Source organism: Coregonus clupeaformis, chromosome 19 (genome assembly GCF_020615455.1).
Source record: "Coregonus clupeaformis isolate EN_2021a chromosome 19, ASM2061545v1, whole genome shotgun sequence".
NCBI classification, from domain to species: Eukaryota; Metazoa; Chordata; class Actinopteri; order Salmoniformes; family Salmonidae; genus Coregonus; species Coregonus clupeaformis.
Genome location: NC_059210.1, coordinates 14,068,491 through 14,091,053, shown reverse-complemented (window position 1 = coordinate 14,091,053; position 22,563 = coordinate 14,068,491). Strand labels below are relative to the sequence as shown.

Below are 22,563 nucleotides of genomic sequence, written 5' to 3'. Positions count from 1 at the left end.
GGGAGAATGTCATATGGTCAGATGAAACCAAAATATAACTTTTTGGTAAAAACTCAACTCGTCATGTTTGGAGGACAAAGAATGCTGAGTTGCATCCAAAGAACACCATACCTACTGTGAAGCATGGGGTTGGAAACATCATGCTTTGGGGCTGTTTTTTCTGCAAAGGGACCAGGACGACTGATCCGTGTAAAGGAAAGAATGAATGGGGCCATGTATCGTGAGATTTTGAGTGAAACCCTCCTTCCATCAGCAAGGGCATTGAAGATGAAACGTGGCTGGGTCTTTCAGCATGACAATGATCCCAAACACACCGCCCGGGCAACGAAGGAGTGGCTTCGTAAGAAGCATTTCAAGGTCCTGGAGTGGCCTAGCCAGTCTCCAGATCTCAACCCCATAGAAAATCTTTGGAGGGAGTTGAAAGTCTGTGTTGCCCAGCGACAGCCCCAAAACATCACTGCTCTAGAGGAGATCTGCATGGAGGAATGGGCCAAAATACCAGCAACAGTGTGTGAAAACCTTGTGAAGACTTACAGAAAACGTTTGACCTGTGTCATTGCCAACAAAGGGTATATAACAAAGTATTGAGAAACTTTTGTTATTGACCAAATACTTATTTTCCACCATCATATGCCAATAAATTCATAAAAAATCCTACAATGTGATTTTCTGGAAAAAAAAATCTCATTTTGTCTGTCATAGTTGACGTGTACCTATGATGAAAATTACAGGCCTCTCTCATCTTTTTAAGTGGGAGAACTTGCACAATTGGTGGCTGACTAAATACTTTTTTTCCCCACTGTATATGCTTTGCCTCTTGTACGACTCTTGTAGGTAATGTTGTGTCGGCAGAAGCCTTTGAAGTGAATAGTAAGACGCCTGCTAAGCGATCGTACAGTAGCCTAACCCTAACACTTTCAATCTTTCTCACGGATTGTAATTGATCCCTTTCTTTAAAGTGACTCAGAGTGCAGGCAGCTCGTGTGAATGAAGGAGCTGACACTAAAACACCTGTATATTTGTTTAGGTGCACTGTGTTATTTGAGAGGCAGTGTTACTACTAATCTCTGATTACTGAGCTGCTGACAGGGAAAGGGGCGATAATGATAATAGTCTTATGATTCTCTAGTCTTTCTACAGTACGTTTACATTTTACATTTTAGTCATTTAGCAGACGCTCTTATCCAGAGCGATTTACCATGTTGTATTCTTTCTACAGTACCATGTTGTATTATTTCTACAGTACCATGTTGCATTCTTTCTACAGTACCATGTTGTATTCTTTCTTCAGTACCATGTTGTATTCTTTCTACAGTACCATGTTGTATTCTTTCTTCAGTACCATGTTGTACAGTGGGGAAAAAAAGTATTTAGTCAGCCACCAATTGTGCAAGTTCTCCCACTTAAAAATATGAGAGAGGCCTGTAATTTTCATCATAGGTACACGTCAACTATGACAGACAAAATGAGATTTTTTTTCTCCAGAAAATCACATTGTAGGATTTTTAATGAATTTATTTGCAAATTATGGTGGAAAATAAGTATTTGGTCACCTACAAACAAGCAAGATTTCTGGCTCTCACAGACCTGTAACTTCTTTAAGAGGCTCCTCTGTCCTCCACTCGTTACCTGTATTAATGACACCTGTTTGAACTTGTTATCAGTATAAAAGACACCTGTCCACAACCTCAAACAGTCACACTCCAAACTCCACTATGGCCAAGACCAAAGAGCTGTCAAAGGACACCAGAAACAAAATTGTAGACCTGCACCAGGCTGGGAAGACTGAATCTGCAATAGGTAAGCAGCTTGGTTTGAAGAAATCAACTGTGGGAGCAATTATTAGGAAATGGAAGACATACAAGACCACTGATAATCTCCCTCGATCTGGGGCTCCACGCAAGATCTCACCCCGTGGGGTCAAAATTATCACAAGAACGGTGAGCAAAAATCCCAGAACCACACGGGGGGACCTAGTGAATGACCTGCAGAGAGCTGGGACCAAAGTAACAAAGCCTACCATCAGTAACACACTTCTTTCTTCCGTACCATGTTGTATTCTTTCTACAGTACCATGTTGTATTCTTTCTTCAGTACCATGTTGTATTCTTTCTTCAGTACCATTTTGTATTCTTTCTACAGTACCATGTAGTATTATTTCTTACAGTACCATGTTGTATTCTTTCTTCAGTATCATGTTGTATTCTTTCTTCAGTACCATGTTGTATTCTTTCTTCAGTACCATGTTGTATTCTTTCTTCAGTACCATGTTGTATTCTTTCTTCAGTACCATGTTGTATTCTTTCTACAGTACCATTTTGTATTCTTTCTACAGTACCATGTAGTATTATTTCTTACAGTACCATGTTGTATTCTTTCTTCAGTATCATGTTGTATTCTTTCTTCAGTACCATGTTGTATTCTTTCTTCAGTACCATGTTGTATTCTTTCTACAGTACCATGTTGTATTCTTTCTACAGTACCATGTAGTATTATTTCTTACAGTACCATGTTGTATTCTTTCTTCAGTATCATGTTGTATTCTTTCTTCAGTACCATGTTGTATTCTTTCTACAGTACCATGTTGTATTCTTTCTACAGTACCATGTTGTATTCTTTCTACAGTACCATGTTGTATTCTTTCTACAGTACCATGTTGTATTCTTTCTACAGTACCATGTTGTATTCTTTCTTCAGTACCATTTTGTATTCTTTCTACAGTACCATGTTGTATTCTTTCTTACAGTACCATGTTGTATTCTTTCTACAGTACCATGTTGTATTCTTTCTACAGTACCATGTTGTATTCTTTCTACAGTACCATGTTGTATTCTTTCTACAGTACCATGTTGTATTCTTTCTTCAGTACCATGTTGTATTCTTTCTACAGTACCATGTTGTATTATTTCTTACAGTAACATGTTGTATTCTATGTGTTTCTTCCTTCCTTGGTGGGAGAATAGAGAGGAGTTGCTCAGTCAGAACATTAATAATCCAGTCTTTCATTGGCCATCAAAGTGGATGGGCTGGCCACACCTATTGACCTCATCCTAGCAAATATTTGTTTTCTCCGTTCCCAGTTGCTTATGGCAAATTGAGAGACCCCTGTATGTGTGTGTAATTCCCCTAATCACACACCAGTCTTCTTTGTCTGCCAGTGGTCTCAGACTACTGTTACACAATTTTTTGGACCATACAATGATCCAATACAGTATATCTGGTCATTAGTTAATTCAGACATGCCTTTTTGTACCTATGCTGATATGCTGCAAGGATACCATACAGTTTACTACAGTACATTGAGTAAAACAACATCCCTGTCTTGATTCTTTACATTAGTACGGTCCGGGCCCAGCAGAGAGACAAGAGGACCAGTGTGTCACATCTTCCTCAGAGGCTGCCTCCTCTCCTTGTTCGGGCAGGCTTCGGCGTTCGTCGTCCCTGGCCTTCTAGCCTCTGCCGCTCCTCATCTCATCATTCCATTTGTTTTGTCTTGTTTATTACACACACCCGGTTCATATCCCCTCATCAGTACCTGTATAAGTGTTCCCTCTGCCCCCTTGTCTTTGTGTGTGATTGTTTATTGTGAGGATAGTGAAGCTCAGTGGAGCTCCTTGTATTGGATATCGGCAGGTTATTTTCCCTGTGTTGCCTTGTTGGTTCCAGTGCGCTTGTTTTGTGCACTGGACTGTTTTGACGCTTTACTGCGTACTCTGTATTCTGGAATAAATCCTGTTATTCTGTGATTTGCCCTCCTGCGCCTGACTCCTTCAAATCACCCATCACACAGTGATCGCAGAGGTTCAGGCTGCATCCCAAATGGCACCCTATCCCCTAATAGTGCAATACATTTGACCAGTGCCAATAAGGCTCTGGTCAAAAGTAGTGAACTATATAGGGAATAGGATGCCATTTGGAACGTAGGCTGACGTCCCATATGAGGCACACATACTTCAGGATCAAAAGGGGATTTGAGGCCCCATATAATGTCTCTCTAGATGATGAATGGCCTCAGTTTGCTGCTGCTGCTGCTATTGTATTGACATTCATGGGAGGATATGTGAGCTACTCATTACCTCGGTGACCAGGGCTCCTTTACAATCCGTTTCACTTTATCCCACAAGGCCTCTGTGACTCACCCTCAGTCACTCGTTAGTCACTCCAGATACCCATTACAACCACCCCGCTTTAGATAATCATCAGTGGAGAAACTCAACAGACGGTTAATCAGTGAAGATATTAAAGAGGTAGGCACTATTGGGATGAGATGACAGGAGTTGCTGAACTTTTGGATACAGTATCATTACAGTGTTACAATTCTTAACAATTGTGTGCTTAGTTGTTGCTCCTCCTTTCTGAGTATCACTGTGAGAACAGTATTTTTGGCCCGACATCAAAGTGTACGTAGAGGCAGTGCCATCAGGGTAACTGAGATTATGTGTCCACACCTCTAGACCTCTAGTCTTGGCGGCTGAGATGATAGCTGTTGTGTTGAAAGCTGGTAGAGGGAGGAGGCAGTGGAACAGTCTGGATGTGCCTTGTGCCAATACTCCCCAGGCATTCCTTTTGATTTCACATGTATCTTTTTTATTCGTTTTTTTAAATGATTTTACATTACAAAATATATACACTGCTCAAAAAAATAAAGGGAACACTAAAATAACACATCCTAGATCTGAATGAATGAAATAATCTTATTAAATACTTTTTTCTTTACATAGTTGAATGTGCTGACAACAAAATCACACAAAAATTATCAATGGAAATCAAATTTATCAACCCATGGAGGTCTGGATTTGGAGTCACCCTCAAAATTAAAGTGGAAAACCACACTACAGGCTGATCCAACTTTGATGTAATGTCCTTAAAACAAGTCAAAATGAGGCTCAGTAGTGTGTGTGGCCTCCACGTGCCTGTATGACCTCCCTACAATGCCTGGGCATGCTCCTGATGAGGTGGCGGATGGTCTCCTGAGGGATCTCCTCCCAGACCTGTACTAAAGCATCCGCCAACTCCTGGACAGTCTGTGGTGCAACGTGGCGTTGGTGGATGGAGCGAGACATGATGTCCCAGATGTGCTCAATTGGATTCAGGTCTGGGGAACGGGCGGGCCAGTCCATAGCATCAATGCCTTCCTCTTGCAGGAACTGCTGACACACTCCAGCCACATGAGGTCTAGCATTGTCTTGCATTAGGAGGAACCCAGGGCCAACCGCACCAGCATATGGTCTCACAAGGGGTCTGAGGATCTCATCTCGGTACCTAATGGCAGTCAGGCTACCTCTGGCGAGCACATGGAGGGCTGTGCGGCCCCCCAAAGAAATGCCACCCCACACCATGACTGACCCACCGCCAAACCGGTCATGCTGGAGGATGTTGCAGGCAGCAGAACGTTCTCCACGGCGTCTCCAGACTCTGTCACGTCTGTCACATGTGCTCAGTGTGAACCTGCTTTCATCTGTGAAGAGCACAGGGCGCCAGTGGCGAATTTGCCAATCTTGGTGTTCTCTGGCAAATGCCAAACGTCCTGCACGGTGTTGGGCTGTAAGCACAACCCCCACCTGTGGACGTCGGGCCCTCATACCACCCTCATGGAGTCTGTTTCTGACCGTTTGAGCAGACACATGCACATTTGTGGCCTGCTAGAGGTCATTTTGCAGGGCTCTGGCAGTGCTCCTCCTGCTCCTCCTTGCACAAAGGCGGAGGTAGCAGTCCTGCTGCTGGGTTGTTGCCCTCCTACGGCCTCCTCCACGTCTCCTGATGTACTGGCCTGTCTCCTGGTAGCGCCTCCATGCTCTGGACACTACGCTGACAGACACAGCAAACCTTCTTGCCACAGCTCGCATTGATGTGCCATCCTGGATGAGCTGCACTACCTGAGCCACTTGTGTGGGTTGTAGACTCCGTCTCATGCTACCACTAGAGTGAAAGCACCGCCAGCATTCAAAAGTGACCAAAACATCAGCCAGGAAGCATAGGAACTGAGAAGTGGTCTGTGGTCACCACCTGCAAAACCAGTCCTTTATTGGGGGTGTCTTGCTAATTGCCTATAATTTCCACCTGTTGTCTATTCCATTTGCACAACAGCATGTGACATTTATTGTCAATCAGTGTTGCTTCCTAAGTGGACAGTTTGATTTCACAGAAGTGTGATTGACTTGGAGTTACATTGTGTTGTTTAAGTGTTCCCTTTATTTTTTTGAGCAGTGTATATTTTTTAGGAGCGTGGCAATATATCATATAAATTAAAATTGTTGACAACTTTGAGGATTTACAGTACATGTTGACTGACCATCATTATGACATAGATGATGGAAAACCTATAGTCAACCTCTTTGATCCAATGCCACATTTTGCCTGCTGGGAAATAATCAAAAGCCTTAATCATCAAACGTTTCAATTGGCCTTTTACATAGGAAGACTGCATGACATACATACATAGTATATCATCAATAAGTCTGGCAGATCGAAGCCTGGAATATTCCATCTAAAGTGGGTGCCAAGACTGATATATCCAGATGAACTGCAACCCCAACCCGTCTTCTAATCAGTCTTCTTCACTTTGTACCAGGGGCAGTCTAAGGGTGCGCCCCAAATGGCACCCTATTCCCTGTAAAGTGCTGTCACGACTTCCTCCTTGTTCGGGCAGGCTTCGGCGTTCGTCGTCACCGGCTTACTAGCCACTGCCGCTCCATATATCATCATTCCATTTGTCTTGTCTTGTCAATTACACACAACTGGTTCATATCCCCTCAATAGTCCGTGTATAAGTGTTCCCTCTGCCCCCTTGTCCTTGTGGGTGATTGTTTTATGTGAGTTGAGTGTAGCTCGGTGGATTGCCGGGGTAGATTATTCCCCTGTGCCTATATTTTGTTGGAGCTACCCGTACCTTGTATTGCCGGGGTAGATTGTTCCCCTGTGCCTGTACTTTGTTGTCGCTATCCAGCGCAACTGTGTACGACGGAATAAACTCTATATTCAGTGATTTACCCTCCTGCGCCTGACTCCTTCTAATCACACTCATCACAAGTGCACTACTTTTGACCAGAGCCCTATGGCTCCTGGTCAAAAGTAGTGCACTATAAAGAGAATAGGGTGCTATTTGGGACACAGACTAACTCAATGTCTAAAATGGCAGCCAGAATCCTGTAGCAGACCACAATATTCAGCTCATGTCTGGGGTTGTGTTGGATGACCTTGGCTTGGAGCAGAGTGTGGGCAGGGAGGAATTTACAGTTTAGTCATTTAGCAGACGCTCTTATCCAGAGCAACTTACAGTTAGTGAGTGCATACATTTTTTTTCTTTATACTGGCCCCCCGTGGGAATCGAACCCACAACCCTGGCGTTGCAAGCACCATGCTCTACCAACTGAGCTACACAGGACTATGTCTAATCCAGGCCAAGATCCAATAACCTGTAGGTATGAATGTGAGATGTGTTCATCCAAAGAGCTACGGCCAAATTCTGAATTATGGATAGATAGAGGTTCTGAAGTACTTAATCTCATCCAAATGTAGAACCTAGAAATTGTGAAATATTTGGGCAGTGTTGTAGTTGTTATATAGACTAGAGGAGGCCTTTCTGCCTGTGTGAAATGGTCTTGGACAAAACACTTATGTGTTGTTTACTGTGGTGTTTACAACTACGTTGGCAAATCAGCCGAAAATATTAGATTGTACTTTAGCTGCAAGAGCTGCAGAATAGGGGGCATCCACACCCCCAAAAACACAGCTTGAGGACACAGTTCTTTACTGATTTAACAGATTAAATTATCAGAATAATGTATATTCCTCTAAAAGAAAAACAACATATTCAAACTATGAAGGTTTGTTTGATAAAGAATAGGAATGAGGAGTTGTCCCAACGCGCTCTCTTGCCAATGCATATTACCAAAGCTCATTAGTGGATTCATGAGTGTGTGTGCTGACTCAGGTCAGAATGTGTGCTGAGGAGAGGGCGGGATAGGTTCATTATCAGTTGGCATAGGGCAGTAGAGGGGGAGAAAGGTGCAGTGTGTCCAGCAGCAGTCAAGTCGACTTGCATTCCAAAGGGGCTGACTAACCCAATGACACACATTCACATACCTGAGCTCTGCCCACCTCTTCTTTCTTTTGGCCCATGTGTGTCAAAGAGAGAGGAAAAGAGAAAGAAACACAGAGACAGAGAGCGAGAAGGAGGGAGAGAATTAGTAAGTGAGAGAGTGAGGGAAACATTGTGCAGGCTCCAGCCATTCCAGAGTAACTGATTAGTACATAGCTGAAGAGCTCTAGCACTAAGAGGCTCTCTCCACTATCTATCTCCATATGATGACCGTTTAGCTAAGACAAGTGGGTCACTACTGTATAGACAGATACAGAGTAAAGATATATTGTTCAGGGTCGTGTTCATTATGCACGAAACTGAAGAAAATGGACTGAAATAGAGAGGTCTTAGGATAGAGCTAGGATAGAGATTCTAATTCCTAATTATATGGGTACTACCTTAACTTGTCCAATCAGCAACGCTCAGTTTTGTTTTCCATTGCTAGGGCGTGCCTAATGAACACGACCCTAAGTCACCAAGCATCTGAGAGGAAGACTTGCAATGAAAGCTCCGGTCACCGGCCAGGCTAGACAGAAGAAGATGTCAGGCTTGTCTAGACAACAATACAAAGAGGAGAGGGTAAAGAAAGGTGAGAGGTTACAACTAGCCAATGAGAGCAGAGAAGGAAGGAGTGAGGACAAAGCTACAATTGTCATGGTTCCACCTGTCACCAGAGGGCAGCAGAGACCACCCTAGAGACTATAAAGACAGGTGTTTTCAGTTACTAATTATGATTTCCTTTTAGAGAGGTGTTTTCTGTTACCCTTTGCAGAAGCTTGATTCATTTGCTGTGTGCGTTTGTCTCCTGAGTAAGTTGTCGAGTCATAGTGTTTGTTGTTTTCCCAAGTTTTACTTTGTACCTATTGTTGAACTTTTTCCCAGGAAAGTATTTCAGTTTATTCTAAACCACTGGTTCCTCGTCTGGTTCTCTTCTCTGCTCCTGGGTCACCTCACCACGTCACAAAATGTACGGCCTGTAAGGATGTTGTACATCCTATATGTTATCCAAAGAGGACTTCCAATCAGTCAAACTTGATGCCCAGTCCACTAAACACTTAGTTAACACAGGATCATTCAACCCAACAAAACGTTCAGTATTCTGGGCACCTATAATTGTTTTCTTTTCTCCAGCTCTTAGCAAGAACCTCCAGGTTTTCCCTCTATCTCGGTTCTCACCTTAAAGAGATGTCCTGGTTTTTATGTGTTCATGGAGGGCTCATCTGCGAAAGAGACCGTGGTCTCAGCGTGTCTCCTTGCTTAAATAATGGTAAAAATAAATACAAAAAAAGTTAAATGAAACTGAAACCACTTGACTCCTTAGTGGACAGATATTACGCACCCCCCATAGGTAGATGAGGTAAGGTAGTCATTATAATAACACCACTCTGTTTGTGTATGTTTCTATTGCTGTCTCTCTTGTAAATATAGATTCTCTTTGCCTGGTAAAATAAAGGATGTACATACAGACAATGACAATGAGATATTTCACACTCTGATAACATAGCTTTATTACACAGAGACTGTCAGACGACATAACGATGTAACATCACATGTACCATCATTATTTTCATAGACGATCCCGGAACAGTGCTCATACAGACACTGACACTGCACTGACAGTGAGAAACATGGACAAATTCATAGATTTACAAGCCATTTAGTTACCAATTGAAAACGTAGAAGTCTATAGCGAAGGAAGTGAACCTGCTAGCTCCAGTTGTTCAATGACTGTACAGTATACGGTGGGGAAAAAAAGTATTGTCAGCCACCAATTGTGCAAGTTCTCCCACTTAAAAAGATGAGAGAGTCCTGTAATTTTCATCATAGGTACACGTCAACTATGACAGACAAATTGAGAAAAAAAAATCCAGAAAATCACATTGTAGGATTTTTAATGAATTTATTTGCAAATTATGGTGGAAAATAAGTATTTGGTCACCTACAAACAAGCAACATTTCTGGCTCTCACAGACCTGTAACTTATTCTTTAAGAGGCTCCTCTGTCCTCCACTCGTTACCTGTATTAATGGCACCTGTTTGAACTTGTTATCAGTATAAAATACACCTGTCCACAACCTCAAACAGTCACACTCCAAACTCCACTATGGCCAAGACCAAAGAGCTGTCAAAGGACACCAGAAACAAAATTGTAGACCTGCACCAGGCTGGGAAGACTGAATCTGCAATAGGTAAGCAGCTTGGTTTGAAGAAATCAACTGTGGGAGCAATTATTAGGGAAATGGAAGACATACAAGACCACTGATAATCTCCCTCGATCTGGGGCTCCACGCAAGATCTCACCCCGTGGGGTCAAAATGATCACAAGAACGGTGAGCAAAAATCCCAGAACCACACGGGGGGACCTAGTGAATGACCTGCAGAGAGCTGGGACCAAAGTATCAAAGCCTACCATCAGTAACACACTACGCCGCCAGGGACTCAAATCCTGCAGTGCCAGACGTGCCCCCCTGCTTAAGCCAGTACATGTCCAGGCCCGTCTGAAGTTTGCTAGAGTGCATTTGGATGATCCAGAAGAGGATTGGGAGAATGTCATATGGTCAGATGAAACCAAAATAGAACTTTTTGGTAAAAACTCAACTCGTCGTGTTTGGAGGACAAAGAGTGCTGAGTTGCATCCAAAGAACACCATACCTACTGTGAAGCATGGGGGTGGAAACATCATGCTTTGGGGCTGTTTTTCTGCAAAGGGACCAGGACGACTGATCTGTGTAAAGGAAAGAATGAATGGGGCCATGTATCGTGAGATTTTGAGTGAAAACCTCCTTCCATCAGCAAGGGCATTGAAGATGAAACGTGGCTGGGTCTTTCAGCATGACAATGATCCCAAACACACCGCCCGGGCAACGAAGGAGTGGCTTCGTAAGAAGCATTTCAAGGTCCTGGAGTGGCCTAGCCAGTCTCCAGATCTCAACCCCATAGTAAATCTTTGGAGGGAGTTGAAAGTCCGTGTTGCCCAGCAACAGCCCCAAAACATCACTGCTCTAGAGGATATCTGCATGGAGGAATGGGCCAAAATACCAGCAACAGTGTGTGAAAACCTTGTGAAGACTTACAGAAAACGTTTGACCTGTGTCATTGCCAACAAAGGGTATATAACAAAGTATTGAGAAACGTTTGTTATTGACCAAATACTTATTTTCCACCATAATTTGCAAATAAATTCATTAAAAATCCTACAATGTGATTTTCTGGATTTGTTTTCCTTATTTTGTCTGTCATAGTTGACGTGTACCTATGATGAAAATTACAGGCCTCTCTCATCTTTTTAAGTGGGAGAACTTTTGGTGGCTGACTAAATACTTTTTTCCCCCACTGTATTTTGTTTGTTTGTACTGTGCTGTACCTACAACGGTCACCTGACATAAAGTATATACACACACGTTTACCAGTTAAATCCTACATATAGAAGACACATCCACAAAGGTGCTATCCCTTTAATATAATTTTGTACAAAAGGCAGTGCTTCATTAAACTTTAGTTTAGTGGCCTTGTTCATTGTTGTGGCACCACTGCTCAGTTCTGGCATTCCATTGGACCAATATTGATTGATGCATCATAAAGGCATTATAAAAAATATAGCACAGCATTTTAAACATTTATTTGAGCAAACATTCATATATGTCCATTGCTGGCCTGATCATTCATTTTATCACAGCAGTCATAGTAAAAAGCCAAACGCTTCACAAAGGAAAGGCAAAATGGTAACGTTTTAACATTGAAGTGGTCTTTCAAAACGCTGACATAGCTATTGTACGAATACTATAATGAGACATATCATGATTGACAGTAAAAGTACTTTTCTCAACTGACGTAACACTATTATTATGATGCCCAAAACTATCAAACGTTCAAACGTCTCAGATTTCCCCCATTTTACTCTCTGAAGTCAAAATTATTATGTCAGTTTTCAGGCTGAGCTTTCACGAACCGTTATGACACATGCTATGTAGACATTATGATAGGCTGTTTCAAGTCAAAGTATTACCAACCGAAAGACAAAAAAAAACATCTGCAGATTCCTAACAGGTGATTCACTCACGGCAACGAAGCAGCGAGACATTTAGAACGAAGCACATCAAAAGGGAATCATCAAAAATAATTACACTCATAAGAAGTATCCAGTGTAGCTGCTGCACACGGCACGGGCCGGGTAGCAGATTGGTCCTCCTGCCAGCTACTCTGCACCACCTCGGTTAGTGACAATATCACCTGGAGGCTGGAGCACACATCGTAATGACAAAGCGGGCATCTTTTGTCTTCATTCAGTCCCGGTGCGCAGGGAGCTAGGATGGAGGAATGCGAGGACAAGTGGAAGGAGAGGGGCATTCAGTGGCAGTGCGGAGGATGAAGGTGTAACATTTTTCTTTACAATACACCACCTTTCATTGACATAGAGAAAAATAAAAGCTGGAGCCTGGCCCTTCGCCATATCTCTAAGCACATGCCACCCAGTAACAAGCAGAAATGTCTCCAAAATCATCCGGTCCACTCTTTGGGGAAGGGAGTCGTTCAAATGGTGGGCGATTTACTTGTACTTGATACACACAATGTGCTTCTATAGGCTTTGTTCATGGAAAACGTTCTCCCATGTCTCCAAATTGTCTGTGATATAGACAAGAGGCCTGACCTCCTGAACTCAGGCTCCAGGGTCATACCAGGGTCAAAGGTCATTGGAGATTCTAGAGCAAGTTCTTGGTTGTAGAGCAGAGGAAGGCCAAGGTCAACCTCACAGTTCATACAGGCCTCAGGCGTACCGTGATACCTGTTAGGTTGGTTGTCACTCGTCTGTCAGTATATATACATTACACACACGTGTATGGCACAGGTCAGCATCCTCAAACTGTCTTTTCTCAGTCAACGAGTTTGTCCAGTGTCTGTCTGTCAGTCACATACAGTAGTTCTCAAGCGACCCAAAGTCTTCACTGCCTCAAGCCCACTATTTTATCTCTCTTTCTTTCTCTCTGTCAAGCTCATTATTTTTTCCTCTCCTCCTTTCATCCCATTCCCTCTCCTTTCTTCCATCACTCTTTTCTTGTCTTTCTCTCTCTCTCTCTCTCTCTCTCTCTCACTCTCTCTCTCTCTCCATCCCTCCCCCTCTCTCAGGTGCAGCAGTGTGGCTCCAGGGGGTGGCCCTGAGGGGTGGAGGAAGAGGAGGATGAGGAGGACGAAATGAGGGAAGGGTAGGGGGTCATCTTGTCGATGTTGACGTAGGTGGTGTTGAGAAGGATGTAGTGCTCTCCGCTGAAGCTGGAGAAGATGGACTTGATACGAGACACCAGCTCTGAGAAGGTAGGCCTCTGCTCCGGCTTAGGGTGCCAGCACTCAACCATCACGTTATACCTTGGGGGTGGGAGATAGGGGAAGGGGTTAAGATTAAATGCACATTAAATACAGTTTTTAGGTACATACATTTTGCTTACTTAGGTGTTTAGTAGCCACTAGCCATTTTGTTTGACAGTTTTGTTACAGGGCCCCATTAATTCTGGAAACCCTCTATGTCAGTCAATGTCCATGAATAGACTCATGAATAGTTATCGATCATTCCTGTCTGTCTGTCTGTCTGTCTGTCTGTCTGTCTGTCTGTCTGTCTGTCTGTCTGTCTGTCTCTCTCTCTCTCTCTCTCTCTCTCTCTCTCCCTCTCTCTCTCTCTATTCCCTCTTTGTTGTTCTCTCCCCTCCCTCCCTCCCTCCCTCCCTCTTCCTGTCTCTCTCTCTCCCTCTCTCCCTCTCTCTCTCTCTCTCTCTCTCTCTCTCTCTCTCTCTCTCTCTCTCTCCCTGTCTGCATATCTGTCCGTCTCTCCATGCAGTACCTAAGGGCAGTGTTAACAATGGGCCTCTGTTCATCTCAATGTCTCTGCCAATGAGAAGCACTGAGCCATGCCTCTATGTACATTGGTCAAGGTGAAGGACAGGGGTGTGTGTGTGTGTGTGTGTGTGTGTGTGTGTGTGTGTGTGTGTGTGTGTGCACTTCTATTAATAAAAGCATCTGTCTTATATCTGGGAGTGGTTGGGTATAAGCTTGAGGAGTGTAAATGTGTGTGTGTGTTTGTGTGTGTGCAAGATTGTGTGTGTACTGTCTGTCTGTCTGTCTGTCTGTCTGTCTGTCATGTGTTTCCACTACTCACAGTGCATCGGGGCAGAACTCTGGCTGCAGCAGGCGTCTCCCCTGCAGTAGGAACACTGTGATGTCGAAAGAGTTGACGTCCGAGTAGGGTGGGGCTCCCCGGGTCATCAGTTCCCATAGCAACACACCAAATGACCACTGAAACACGGAACACCAAACGAACCAATAACACATCAGATCACATCACAGTACTTTACAGGCTGTGTCTGAAATGGCACCCTATTTCCTATCAAATGCGCTACTTTTGACCAGAGACTTATGAGCCCTGATCAAAAGTGGCACAGTACATAGGGTACAGGGTGCCATTCCGGACTCAACCCCAGTCCTAATGAGCATATTTCCCTCCGGCCTTCATTGAAGAGAGCAGACAGACAGGAGGAGTGTTAAATGCAGCTAAGGTTAGTGAGATAATAGACTGAGCTATAGAGGTAGAAACTGTAACAGAGACAAGCTAACCCTATAAATAGAAACTGTAGCAGAGACAAGCTAACCCTATAAACAGAAACTGTAACAGAGACAAGTTAATTCTATAAACAGAAACTGTAGCAGAGACAAGCTAACCCTATAAACAGAAACTGTAGCAGAGACAAGCTAACCCTATAAACAGAAACCGTAGCAGAGACAATCTAACCCTAACCCAGGTCTCCGGCAGCCTCTGGAACTGCCGTTCTGCGGCCAACAAGGCAGAGTTCATCTCAGCCTATGCTACCCTCCAGTTCCTCGACTTCTTGGCGCTGACGGAAACATGGATTACCACAGAAAACACTGCTACTCCTACTGCTCTTTCCTCGTCTGATCATGTGTTCTCGCATACCCCGAGAGCATCTGGTCAGCGCGGCAGTGGCACAGGAATCCTCATCTCTCCCAAGTGGACATTCTCTCTCATTTGAATTATATGCTGTCACAGTCACTAGCCCATTCAAGCTTAACATCCTTGTCATTTATCGCCCTCCAGGTTCCCTTGGAGAGTTCATCAATGAGCTTGACGCCTTGATAAGTTCCTTTCCTGAGGATGGCTCACCCCTCACAGTTCTGGGTGACTTTAACCTCCCTACGTCTGCCTTTGACTCATTTCTCTCTGCCTCCTTCTTTCCACTCCTTTCCTCTTTTGACCTCACCCTCTCACCGTCCCCCCCTACTCACAAGGCAGGCAATACACTTGACCTCATCGTTACTAGATGCTGTTCTTCTATTAATCTCACTTCAACTCCCCTCCAAGTCTCCGACCACTACTTTGTATCCTTTTCTCTCTCGCTCACCTCCAACACTACTCACTCTGCCCCTACTCAGATGGTAATGTGCCGTCGCAACCTTCGCTCTCTCTCTCCCACTACTCTCTCCCCTTCCATCCTATCATCTCTTCCCTCTGCTAAATCCTTCTCCCTCCGATCTCCTGATTCTGCCTCCTCAACCCTCCTCTCCTCCCTTTCTGCATCTTTTGACTCTCTATGTCCCCTATCCTCCCGGCCGGCTTGGTCCTCCCCTCCTGCTCCGTGGCTTGACGACTCATTGCGAGCTCACAGAAGAGGTCTCCGGGCAGCCGAGCGGAAATGGAGGAAAACTAGACTCCCTGCGGACCTGTCATCTTTTCACTCCCTCCTCTCTACATTCTCTTCCTCTGTTTCCGCTGCTAAAGCCACTTTCTACCACTCTAAATGTCAAGCCTCTGCCTCTAACCCTAGGAAGCTCTTTGCCACCTTCTCCTCCCTGCTGAATCCTCCTCCTCCTCCCCCTCCCTCCTCCCTCTCTGTGGATGACTTCGTCAACCATTTTGAAAAGAAGGTTGACGACATCCGATCCTCATTTATTAAGTCAAATGACACCGCTGGTCCTGCTCACACTGCCCTACCCTATGCCTTGACTTCTTTCTCCCCTCTCTCTCCAGATGAAATCTTGCGACTTGTGACGGCCGGCCGCCCAACAACCTGTCCGCTTGACCCTATCCCCTCCTCTCTTCTCCAGACCATTTCCGGAGACCTTCTCCCTTACCTCACCTCGCTCATCAACTCATCCTTGACCGCTGGCCATGTCCCTTCCGTCTTCAAGAGAGCGAGAGTTGCACCCCTCCTCAAAAAACCTACACTCGATCCCTCCGATGTCAACAACTACAGACCAGTATTCCTTCTTTCTTTTCTCTCCAAAACTCTTGAGCGTGCCGTCTCTAGCCAACTCTCCTGCTATCTCTCTCAGAATGACCTTCTTGATCCAAACCTGTCAGGTTTCAAGACTGGTCATTCAACTGAGACTGCTCTTCTCTGTGTCACGGAGGCTCTCCGCACTGCTAAAGCTAACTCTCTCTCCTCTGCTCTTATCCTTCTAGACCTATCTGCTGCCTTTGATACTGTGAACCATCAGATCCTCCTCTCCACCCTCTCCGAGTTGGGCATCTCCGGCGCTGCTCACTCTTGGATTGCGTCCTACCTGACAGGTCGCTCCTACCAGGTGGCGTGGCGAGAATCTGTCTCCGCACCACGTCCTTTCACCACTGGTGTCCCCCAGGGCTCAGTTCTAGGCCCTCTCCTATTTTCTCTATACACCAAGTCACTTGGCTCTGTCATATCCTCACATGGTCACTCCTATCATTGCTACGCAGACGACACACAATTAATTTTCTCCTTTCCCCCATCTGATAACCAGGTGGCGAATCGCATCTCTGCATGTCTGGCAGACATATCAGTGTGGATGTCGGATCACCACCTCAAGCTGAACCTCGGCAAGACGGAGCTGCTCTTCCTCCCGGGAAAGGACTGCCCGCTCCTCGCCATCACGGTTGACAACTCCATTGTGTCCTCCTCCCAGAGTGCAAAGAACCTTGGCGTGACCCTAGACAACACCCTGTCATTTTCCGCTAACTTCAAAGCGGTGACCCGATCCTGCAGGTTCATGCTCTACAACATTCGCAGAGTACGACCCTACCTTACACAGAAAGCGGCACAGGTCCTAATCCAGGCACTTCCTCGGACTAATTCATCTCCCGTCTGGATTACTGCAACTCGCTGTTGGCTGGGCTCCCTGCCTGTGCCATTAAACCCCTACAACTTATCCAGAACGCTGCAGCCCGTCTGGTGTTCAACCTTCCCAAGTTCTCTCATGTCACCCCGCTCCTCCGCACACTCCACTGGCTTCCAGTTGAGGCTCGCATCTACTACAAGACCATGGTGCTTGCCTACGGAGCTGTGAGGGGAACGGCACCTCCTTACCTTCAGGCTCTGATCCTACACCCAAACGAGGGCACTACGTTCATCCACCTTTGGCCTGCTAGCCCCCCTACCTCTACGGAAGCACAGTTCCCGCTCAGCCCAGTCAAAGCTATTCGCTGCTCTGGCACCCCAATGGTGGAACAAGCTCCCCCACGACGCCAGGACAGCGGAGTCACTGACCACCTTCCGGAGACACTTGAAACCCTACCTCTTTAAGGAATACCTGGAATAGTATAAAAGTAATCCTTCTCCCCCACCCCCCCATAAAAATAAAAAATTAAATACAAGTGGTTGTCCCACTGGCTATCATAAATTGAATGCACCAATTTGTAAGTTGCTCTGGATAAGAGCGTCTGCTAAATGATGTAAATGTAAATGATAAACAGAAACTGTAGCAGAGACAAGCTAACCCTATAAACAGACACTGTAACAGAGACAAGCTAACCCTATAAACAGAAACTGTAGCAGAGACAAGCTAACCCTATACATTAACCAGAGATTGAACAGTAAGTGGTGGTTTGTTAAGAAAGAGTGGGGCTGAGAGGGTAGCAGGCCAGATTAAGCCTGATGCTGATTTATCATAGGTTCTCATCAATACTGTGTGTGTTTCTGTGTGTGTGTGTGTGTGTGTGTGTGTGTGTGTGTGTAGAGGTAGTAGAGTAATAGTGTGTGTGAGTATGAATAGATGAGAGAGTGGTTATGTAATATTATACAACGGGTGGGTCTAATCCTGGATGCTGATTGGTTAAAACCGCATTCCAGCCTGTGTCAATTCCACAAGTAACCACCGGCTAAGGCTATGATGTTGAAATGCCTATTCGCTGTTCCAACTCACTGCCCAACCAGGCAAGTTATAAACTTGATCTATACTGTAAAAAGGCATCTAGACATTATCTCTCATTTCTTTTAGACTAGCATTTGGTTTTCAACAGCGGAGATTTGTATAAACCTTACTGTCTGTCGCTCCGAACTTTGCAACATTGTTTCAATATTGAAATTCGATCTCCACTGTCCCATTGAGGATTAACGTGTCAGGACAAGACAGACAGATTTTCTCAGCCAGTTGAACTCATGAATCAGCATAATTTTTATGGATATATACAAAGAAATGTCAATAGAAAAACAGGTAAAACTAAACGAAATGCAGCTAGTTTGCTGACTTTCCAGCTTCAGTTTGAAGTGATTGTGTTAGTTGTGTGGTTGGCTAGCTCCTCTGAACAGTGTCCTGACGAGTAAGCACATTTCTGATGCCAGGCAAAATAGCGCATCATTAGCTCATTGTTATGGACGTATCCAAATATATGTCACTAGAAAACATCTTAAACAAACGCAAATGCAGCTACTTTGCTGTTATTCTGGCTGCATTGTTTGACGTGACTGTGTTATCCGTAGTTGGCTAGCTAGCAAGCAAGGGATAAGAACGTTGCCAGCCAGCATGGCAATGGAACATTTAGAACGAATGACTGGGTTGCGTCCATAGATATAGAACCAAAAGACTTCACGACTGGGTTGCGTCTCTGGCAACCTAACCGATAGCATGAACGTCCAGCCGGCTTGGGTAGCAACCCTAGATTTGTGTCAGGACTATATCTTGTGGAAGGATGAAATGGTATGTATAAATTCATCAAAATAAAGTTTTTAATTAAAATATGTCAATCATTATTTGAATATGTTGGTAACCCGTTGTATAAAAGTGATAATGCCCTCGAAGCCGGTGATTGGAGGATATGTTGGCACGGTTTGCCGGCCCTTGACTTTGTCTCGGGCCTAACAACACCCTTGCCAATATATCCTCCAAACACTGGCTTCTCGGGCATTATCACTTAACTGTAAGTGAATGAATGAGTGGATAGTGGTGTGTGTACATGCATGTCTGCATGTGTGTGTGTGTGTGTGAGTGTGTGTGTGTGTGTGTGAGTGTGTGTGTGTGTGTGTGTGTGTGTGTGTGTGTGTGTGTGTGTGTGTGTGTGTGTGTGTGTGTGTGTGTGTGTGTGTGTGTGTGTGTGTGTGTGTGTGTGTGTGTGAGTGTGTGTGTAGGCTCTCACCACATCTGACTTGGGGGTGAACTTGTGTGTCTGCAGGCTCTCCAGGGCCATCCACTTGACCGGTAGTTTGACTCCACTCTTGCTGTGGATGCTGTAGTACTCCTTATCATACACATCCCTGGCCAGGCCAAAGTCTGCCACCTTCACTGTGTAGTTCTCATCCAGCCTAGCAGAGGAGAGAGGGATTCAACCACAGCCTTACTGGATATATACAGAGCTAGGGGAAACTGGCAGCCATGTTGGACTCAAACATTCTTACTAGAGTGTAATTAACCTGTAATGGTTGGAGCAAAATTGTGCCCATTAAAATTTAAACTCTCAAAGTATGCATGACTGTATGGCATGACTGAATGCGTTAGCTCTCACTACAATGGTGATTACTCTTCCACACACTGACTGTCTGAGAGTGCATTTGACAGTTGGTTCCAGATCTTACATGCAGTTCCTGCCGGCTAGGTCTCTGTGGACGAACTTCTTGCTGGCCAGATACTCCATGCCCCTGGCCACCTGCACACCAAAGCCCATCAGGTCCTTCACTGTTGGGTTCTGGGGAAACAAGGAAGAGTGTGTTTAGGTGATATGCACATCCCAAATATATCCACCGGTGCTGGGCCAAAAAAGACTGAATAGCCCGCACGCGGTACAGATGTAGGATTCTAATTTGACCAGTTTCTCACAGCAGGACAATAATCCTGCAGCAACAGGAAATGTGAATTATTGTGTGGATTATAATTAATGGACATTTTTGTAGGAGTCGATACATTTTTAGTTAGGGCAAATCAAGTCTGAACATTTAAAGTGGAAATTACAAACTTTAGAAGCCTTTTTAAACCTTGAATACACTACAAGTTTGCATTTTATGCTGTGCAGGACATTTCCTGCAACAACAGGGTGATCAAATGAAGATCCTACATCTCTATATGCTGCTCCGATGCTTTATTCCTGTACCTAAATATACAATGTTTCAGCTGCAATGGCCTTTGTCAGTCATTATTCCAGCCAAAACACTATGTCTTATAAAGGTGATTGTATGACCAGAGTGTGTGTGTGTGTGTGTGCATCTTACGTGTGTCTCGTCCCTGATGAAGTTCCTGAGGTCTCCATGCTTCATGTATGGCAGCACCACCAGAGGAGAGCCCTCAGGGGGCAGACAGATCCCCAGGAGAGACAACACGTTGGGGTGGCTGAAGTCCTTCATGATGATCCCCTCCTTCAGGAACTGAGACACCTCCTCCAGGTCAGTGATCCCTGAAACACGGCAAGATATTACAGGATTGTTTATTTATTTACTGCCTTTATTTAACCAAGTTGTGGAGAAGAGAACGCATTCTCTTTTACAACATCCTGCCATTAAAGTCTGTATTATAATCATGCGCTGATAGATGGGCCACCAACAAAAACGCAATCAAAAACAGGCCATCAAGCCATAAACCTCTATCTCTTTACCATTGTGCCGTCTAAACCTTAGTTATATACCACTGTTAGGAGCCCATGAGGGGTCAGTCTCCAGGCTGTCTGAGCATAGAGACTGTGACCCTACCCCAAACCTATAGGCTACCGCTAAACAACACTCCCATTACCCAATCGAATCAGTGCTCCTGGTGTCACTGCTCTTTCCCCCTCCTCCTCTCTTCTAATCTCGTTTGAAACAGTATCTAATTTAGCTAAGATAAAACAGCTGATTGCCCTTTCACTGTACCTACCAGATGACGACACACACAGGAGCAAAGAAGGACGACTCGCCATTTAGTGCTGAGTAAAAGAAAGATAAAATAATATCTAGGAAAACGAGGCTGTTAAACTGGATGTTAAGAACTATGCCAACTGCAGAAACAACATGGTGACATCACCTACAATATTCACCAAACCCTGTGCCTTTGCCATGACAGTGACAAAGTTCCCTGGGGAACTTCTTTCTTTTCTTTAAAGCTCCCTGGGGAACTTTAGGTCACTGTAAACTCAATGAGAAGGCCAAGGCTCAGAGAACAAGACAGTGGTAACCCTCTATCGCTATGGGTTACCACCAGCCCAGCGGCAGAGCTTCCCGAAGCCTTATGGAAGACTTATCTAGGACATTCATCTCTCAGGGTAACGTGACAGGTTACACGATTAGAGAGAGGGGCAACCTAATGTCATCCTCACCACCAGGAGCCAATCCATCTCAATCATCCTTCCACAAGACACACCACTGTTGCACGTTCAAGAGATGAGATAAGCCCTCTAGTGTTGTTGCAGCGTTGCGTTGCGTGGTGACATCATATCAGAGCAATGAGATTTGAATGAACACTGACGGGGTGAACTGTGCCTTTGTGGTCATGCAGTACTCACGGTTGAGGGACTTGATGGCACAGTGCTGCTTCTGTCCGTCAGCCTCCAACAGGGTCCCGTGGAACACACAGCCAAAGTGCCCTGTATGAAGAAGAATACAGATGGTGTCAAATAAGCAAAAACCTGAGTGTTTGATGTTAGACAATGCACAATGTACACTGAGGAATCCTTGATAGCGAAACTATTTGTTTGTTTATGAACTATGTTCACGAGGATTAAGCACCCAATTCTCTAGACCATTAAGTCATTTGGAGGCATGTCAATGGAGCAGTCAGTCACTCAAAAAAGCAAGATTTCCCTTTGTTGAAGCCAGTGGTGTAAAGTACTTAAGTAAAAATACTTTTAAGTACTACTTAAATAGTTTTTTGGGGTATCTGTACTTTACTTTTACTCTACTACATTCCTAAAGAAAATAATGTACTTTCTACTCCATACATTTTTCCTGACACCCAAAAGTACTCGTTACATTTTGAATGCTTAGCAGGACAGGAAAATGGTCCAATTCACACACTTATCAAGAGAACATCCCTGGTCATCCCTACTGCCTCTGATCTGGCAGACTCACTAAACACACATGCTTCATTTGTAAATGATGTCTGAGTGTTGGAGTGTGCCCCTGGCTATCTAAATTACAAAAACAAAAAAAATTGTGCCGTCTGGTTTGCTTAATATAAGGAATTTTAAATGATTTATACTTTTACTTTTGATACTTAAGTATATTTGAGCAATTACATTTACTTTTGATACTTAAGTATATTTAAAA

The 22,563-nt window shown here is 44.4% G+C and overlaps 1 protein-coding gene across 1 annotated transcript in view; it reads right to left on the bottom strand.

Annotated features, from left to right (window-relative positions):
* Positions 1-11,523: 11,523 nt before the first annotated feature.
* Positions 11,524-22,563, bottom strand: part of met (MET proto-oncogene, receptor tyrosine kinase) — a 71,739-nt gene continuing 60,699 nt past the window's right edge. The window contains exons 16-21 of the mRNA XM_041837047.2: positions 21,801-21,881; positions 20,539-20,720; positions 19,909-20,018; positions 19,473-19,638; positions 14,229-14,365; positions 11,524-13,444 (exon numbers count right to left, since the gene is read on the bottom strand). Coding sequence (XP_041692981.2) covers positions 13,204-13,444; positions 14,229-14,365; positions 19,473-19,638; positions 19,909-20,018; positions 20,539-20,720; positions 21,801-21,881 — 917 coding nt within the window. The 3' untranslated portion in view covers positions 11,524-13,203. The remainder of the gene's footprint in view (positions 13,445-14,228; positions 14,366-19,472; positions 19,639-19,908; positions 20,019-20,538; positions 20,721-21,800; positions 21,882-22,563) is intronic.